Below are 6,812 nucleotides of genomic sequence, written 5' to 3'. Positions count from 1 at the left end.
AATAAATCTGGAGGTCTTACTAATTATTTCTGTCTTTATCCACACTTTGGAGATTCCACTGTCCTTGAAGTATCTCACTTGCCTCCATTGCCTACAGCTATTACTAAATAGGCTCACCATTATCTTGTTCTTCCCCATCATCTACACCATCATCTGGTCATATTTCTTGAGGAGCCTTTCATTTTGCCAGCATCCTTAGAACTATTGCTATTGCTTTCTTTGCTGTATTGAAAGAAAATGTGGGTTACATTATCAATTGGCTTTTCCAAGGCTTCATGTTTTTTTTCATTATTGCGACATTTGTATTTCCGATCTAGGAATCCCCAATCCAATGTGGCAAATGTAAAATTTCTTTGATAACTTGGAATAAGAGTGTAAAAGTTTGAGACGATTCCTTTGAAAACCAGATAGTAATACATCCTCGGGGTTATCTAAGTTTTTTAAAAAGTCGATTCATTGTCAGGTGTATGGCTGATGGTTTTAAGATTTTTTGTCCATTCTTTCAACATATCTTTCCACTTGACCCCGCCCAATGCCAATTCATGGATCTATTTGTGCTCTTAAATATTTTGTCAATTTCCCCAGGACAATGGATTGGGCCTGATTCTTGCCAATCTTCCAGTTCCTTTGACCTGTATGTGTAAGGTCTATTTTTATAAAAGAAATGGAACCCTCCAGTTTTTGTGTTAATTGACAGTCTGGCAATCTCTCAAGTGTTGGACAATCTTCAAATTACACGCCCTACCCGAGTGGGTCTCACTGAGAAGTGCCGTATCATCAGCAAATGCCAGGGTCACATGGTGGATAAGATCATCTTTAAAATTCATAAAAATACCTGACTTCCCTCCCAACGTACTAAATCAATTCATAGCAATATTAAACAATAAGGGACAAAGGATACCCTGCTTTACGCTACAAGCTATGTTTATAAACTGTCTTGAAATTGTTGCCCTCTATCACTGTCATAATTTGTATGATGATTTATCATTGTATAAAATCCTCAGGCTACTCTGTAATGATATTTTAAAAATGTAATTTGTGCCCTGTCAAATCGAAGGCCTACAACTGCTAAATCTCTACTGTTTCTCTTTGTCCCATTAATACCATTTATTTACAATCTCCATATTTTCACTGCAACTAAGGGTTGTCCCAATGAAACCTTCCTGTCTCAGGGTAAGTTTAAGTACTATGTTGAGTCATTTTGCAATTTTTTTTTGTAAATATACAAAGCAGAAGTGGCCCTATAGTCACTGGTTGCCAGTTATTGGTGGTCTTGGGGACTAGCACTGTCCTCCCATTCTCTAGCATTTCTAGTGTAACATCAGTTTGGAGCCACAATGAAACCACAATGAAACTGGGCAGATGAGGACTATCAACCATATGAATGGACTCTCTCTCCTTTTAACATAATACCATCAGGTCCTGCCGCTGTTTTGGGATTCCTCTGCCAAATGGCATCTTCCATTTCCCTACTCCATAAGGTGATCAGTGAAAGTAATAGCTCCATACGACTTAAGTCACATAATAATATGAGCCTTATCATTTGGCACTGAGAGTTTATCCTGAAACACCTTTTTCTAATTCTACTTTAACAAGAAAGCAAAAATCTATTAACTGGTGCCCCATCATCTCTCTTGCTATTTGCTTATGTTTAGTTTTGTGCAAGAGCTGTGATCTTCTAAAACAGGCTTTCTTCACATATCATCATTGCACCCCATTATTATTACACATCTTCCTTACTTTATCTGGTCTGTACTGAGATAGTTAGGATGTGAGTGAAGAACAAAAATAGGGAATGGTGTGTCTCAATCAGCTGTTCACGAACAACAGACCCTGTCTCCGAGCTATAGAATTCCCATTACTAGTGAGGAATATCTCTGCTTGCTTTAATAGCTTTTCTAGTTTCTGATGTTTTGGGACACCATCTACATGTTCCACATGAGTACCAGTTATTTCTCCCTGGCACTGATCTTTAACTCTTCTAACATCCTCAACCACTAGGTTTACAGATACGACTCAATCAGGCACAACTTCTTTTAGCCAATGAAGAAACCTCCTTTTATCCAATACTTGCTTTGGATCTTTTACCCATTAACATTCCAGTTATCTGCTTATTAATCTGTTTACTTACTTTAAATTTAATTTCTAACTCTAAACTAAACTAACCTCATCCTCTGACCAGACACTATCTTTTCTACCCCCTTACTCCTCCTCAACCACAATACTAATCAATAACATACTAACACTGTTATGTCTGTTGGCCTAAACTACGCTTAGTACGAAAACTGAAATCACATTAGAAGCATTCAAACCCTATATTTACAATCTCTTTACAAATTTTTCTACACTTTGTATAGTTACATGCTATGGCATGAAACTCCCCAAATCTCCCACACTTGGAACTTCTAACTGAAATCTTTGATTGTGTTTTTAACATGAGCTAAAAGCTCCCATTATAGGGAATGGTGTCTGATATCTATCATAATACATTCTATCTAGGACATAGAACATTGCAGTGCAGTACAGGCCCTTCAACCCTTGATGTTGCACTGACATGTGAAACCAATCTGAAGCCTATCTAACTTACATTATCGCTTTCTCATCCATATGCCTATCCTATGACCCTTTAAATGCCCTTAAAATTGGCAAGTCTATGACTGTTACAGGTTGTGTTTCACATCATACTACTGAGTAATACTCCCTCTGACATCTGTCTATATCTATCACCTCTCAGTTTAAAGCTATGCCCCCTTGTGCTGGCTGCCATGATCTGAGGAAAAAGGCTGTCCCTGTCCACCCTATCTAACCCTCTGATTATCTTGTATGTCTCAATTAAATCACCTCTCAACCACTTTCTCTCCAATGAAAACAGCCTCAAGTCCCTCAGCCTTTCCTCAGAAGACCTTCCCTCCATACCAGGCAACATCCCAGTAAATCTCCTCAGAATCCTTCCCAAAGCTTCCACATCCTTCCTATAATGCAGTGACCAGAACTGTACGCAATACTCCCAAGTGCAGCTGCACCAGAGGTTTGTACACCTGCAGCATGATCTACCATTCCAAAACTCAATCCTTCTTCCAATAAAAGCAAATACACCATATGCCTTCTTCACAACCCTATCAACCTAGGTGGCAAATGTCAGGGGTCTATGCACATGGACACAGATCTCTCTGCTCATCTACACTACCAAGAATCTTACCATTAGCCCAGTACTCTACATTCCTGTTACTCCTTCCAAATTAAATCACCTCACATTTTTCCACTTTGAACTCCACTTGCCACCTCTCAGCCCAGCTCTGCAGCTTATCTATTTCCTGTGTAACCTACAACATCCTTTGGCACTACCCGCACCTTTACTGACTTGAGTGTCATCCACAAATTTACTAACCTGTCCTTCTACATCCTCATCCAGGTCATTGATAAAAATGACAAACAGCAGTGGCCCCAAAACAGATCCTTGTGGTACATCACTTGTAACTGAACTCCAGGATGAACATTTCCCATCAACCACCACCCCCTGTCTTCTTTCAGTTCACCAATTTCTGATCCAAACCACGAAATCACCCTCCATTCCATGCCTCTGTATTTTGTGCAATAGCCTAAATAGGGAATTTTATCAAAATGCTTTACTGAAATCCATATACACCACATCAAGTGCTTTACCCTCATCCACCTGTTTGGTCACTTTCTCAAATAACTCAAGGTTTGTGAGGCATGAGCTACCCTTTACAAAAACCATGTTGACATTCCCTAATCAACTTATTCCTTTCTAGATGATTTATAAATCCTATCTCTTATAACCTTTTTCCAACACTTTGCCAACAACCACAGAACAGCACAGTGGAGGCCCTTCAGCCTTCAATGTTGCGCTGACCTGTGAAATCAATCTGAAGCTCATCTAACCGACATTATTCCATTCTTGTCTATATGCCCATCCAATGTCCATTTAAATGTCCCTAAAGTTAGCGAGTCTACTACCGAAGTAAGGCTCACTGGTCTATTATTACCAGGGTTATCTCTACTCCCCTTCTTGAACCAGGGGATAACATTTGCTATCCTCCAGTCTTCTGGCACTATTCCTGTAGACAATTTTGACATAAAGATCAAAGCCAAAGACTGGGCAATCTCCCTCCCTGGCTTCCCAGAGAATCCAGGATAAATTCCATCCAGCCCAGGGGACATCTATTTTTCACTTTCCAGAATTGCTAACACCTCCTCCTTGTGAACCTCAATCCCATCTAGTCTAGTAACCTGTATCTCAGTATTGTCCTCACCAACATTGTCTTTTTCTAGTGTGGGTACTGACGAAAAATATTCCTTTAGTGCTTCCCCATCTCTCCTGACTCTATGCACAACTTCCCATTATTTATCCTTGATTGGCCCTAATCTTACTCTAGTCATTCTTTTATTCCTGCTATACCCATAGAAAGCCTTATGGTTTTCCTTGATCCTATCCTCCAATGATTTTTCATGTGCCCTCTTGGCTCTTCTTAGCTCTCTCTTTTTAGATCTTTTCTGGCTAACCTGCAACTCTCAAGCACCCTAACTGAGCCTTCACATCTCATCCGCTGCCTCCTTCTTGACAAGAGATTCAACTTCCTTTGTAAGCCACTGCTCCTGCACTCGACAACTTTCTCCCTGCCTGACAGGTACATACCGATCAAGGAACAGCAGTTGTTGTTCAGTGAATAAGATCCACATTTCAATTGTGCCCATCCCCTGCAGCTTCCTTCCCCATCCTCAATACCCGAAATCTTTCATACTATCTATTGGATAATCCATGATTACCTTGTTTAAATTACTTCTATCCTGAGAAGGCAGGATGGATTTAAAAATCATGGGTGAATCTTTGCTTGAAGGTTGTCTTCTCTAAAACGTCTGTAGAATATTGGAGTCTGAACCTCCCAATACAGGGGCTAGCATACTGGGTTCCTCTACAACAGGGTTAATGTCACTCTCTGATCTATTCACTGACCTGATGGGCTTGCAACCTGGTATCAGCAACAGACACAAATCTGTGGGTCTCCAGCAGTCAGTTAGTGTTGAAATGGTAGTCATTTTTCTGGTGTGGTTAATATTTGTCACAATATCCCCAGCACAAGTGAGCTTACAGGGTGTGGTCAGGTATCTGTCCATCCGGAACTCGGGAGATTGACTAAATCTCCCATTATTTATTTAATAGCACCATCCAATGGCAGTGCCTACAGTCCACACGGGTCAACAGTGGATCGAGCCAGACCAAGCCAACCAGTTGTACCACAAACCTAAAGCCAGTAAAAAGACCAGTAAAACCAACTAAAAATAAGCAATAAGAGTTAAACAGGTACACTTGTCCACTGCCATTAACCAGGGGAACCATGAGGTACAACCAAACATCGTGAGATAAAAATCGGAACAAACACTCTCTCAACAGTGACTACACGAGCAAGGCTTCCGGGGAGACCCCATCCACAAATAAAGCCACAGTCACATCCCCTGCCATTCCCAAAATGGGTTTAGGAGAAAGTGAGGACTGCAGATGCTGGAGATCAGAGCTTAAAAATGTGTTGCTGGAAAAGTGCAGCAGGTCAGGCAGCATCAAAGGAGAAGGAGAATCGACATTTCGGGCATAAACCCTTCTTCTGAAGAAGGGCTTATGCCCGAAATGTCGATTCTCCTTCTCCTTTGATGCTGCCTGACCTGCTGCGCTTTTCCACCAAAATGGGTTTAGCCTACACTCCTGTTAGAGGGCAATTGCTGTGTGATTTAGAATATAAATCAGCAATTAGTTGAATAAATGATTTAGGGACACAAACCTTCTGAAGTTTTTAACACCAGCAGTTTGCGATGGAGTTGAAGGCTGTAGCCAGTTCCAAGACAATGGAAAGATCCTTTCTATTTCTCTGGGCTCCTTTTGAATATTTTGTAAGAAGGTTTTTGTAAGAACGACATAGATAGGAAGAGGGGTGGGGAGGTCATTCAGGAGCTCAGGGAGTTAGGCTAGGAGCTAAAAGCTAGGACGGACAGAGTCGTCATCTCTGGGTTGTTGCCGGTGCCACGTGACAGTGAGGCAACGAATAGGGAGAGAGTGCAGATGAACACGAGGCTGCAAGGATGGTGTAGGAGGGAGGGCTTCAGGTATTTGGACAATTGGACTGCATTCTGGGGAAGGTGGGACCTGTACAAGTAGGATGGGTTGCACCTGAACCAGAAGGGCACCAATATCCTGGGAGGTAGGTTTGCTAGCATTCTTCGGAGGGGTTTAAACCAATTTGGCAGGGAGATGGGATCCGGACTTGTAGTCCAGCAAGTAGGTTAGCTGTTTTTCAGGATGTCCAAGAATGTAGGGAGGCTATGGAGAAGGTAGCACTGACAGGGAATATTTGCGGACACAGAGATGGGTTCAAATGTGTATACTTCAACACAAGGAGGATCAGAAATAAGGTGGGTGAACTTAAGGCGTGGATCGGTACTTGGGACTATGATGTTGTGGCCATCACGGAAACATGGAAAGAAGATGGACAGGAGTGGTTGTTGGAGGTTCCTGGTTACAGATGTTTCAGTAAGATTGTGGGGGGTAAAAAAGGAGGGGGTGTGGCGTTGCTAATTAGAAATGGTATAACGGCTGCAGAAAGGCAGTTTGAGGGGGATCTGCCTTTGGAGGTAGTATGGGCTGAAGTCAGAAATAGGAAAGGAGCAGTCACCTTGTTGGGTGTTTACTATAGGCCCCCCAATAGCAACAGAGATGTGGAGAAACAGATTGGGAAACAGATTTTGGAAAGGTGCAGAAGCCACAGGGTAGTAGTCATGGACGATTTCAACTTCCCAAATAT

At 41.7% G+C, this 6,812-nt stretch overlaps 1 protein-coding gene across 1 annotated transcript in view; it reads left to right on the top strand.

Moving 5' to 3' along the window:
• Positions 1–5,299, top strand: part of LOC122539646 (solute carrier family 15 member 2-like) — a 103,429-nt gene extending 98,130 nt beyond the window's left edge. The window contains exon 11 of the mRNA XM_043674644.1: positions 5,183–5,299. Coding sequence (XP_043530579.1) covers positions 5,183–5,299 — 117 coding nt within the window. The remainder of the gene's footprint in view (positions 1–5,182) is intronic.
• Positions 5,300–6,812: the final 1,513 nt, after the last annotated feature.

Source organism: Chiloscyllium plagiosum, chromosome 33, assembly GCF_004010195.1.
Source record: "Chiloscyllium plagiosum isolate BGI_BamShark_2017 chromosome 33, ASM401019v2, whole genome shotgun sequence".
Lineage (NCBI taxonomy): Eukaryota > Metazoa > Chordata > Chondrichthyes > Orectolobiformes > Hemiscylliidae > Chiloscyllium > Chiloscyllium plagiosum.
Note: the sequence above shows the minus strand (reverse complement) of the source record. Positions and strands in the feature narration are given on the sequence as shown.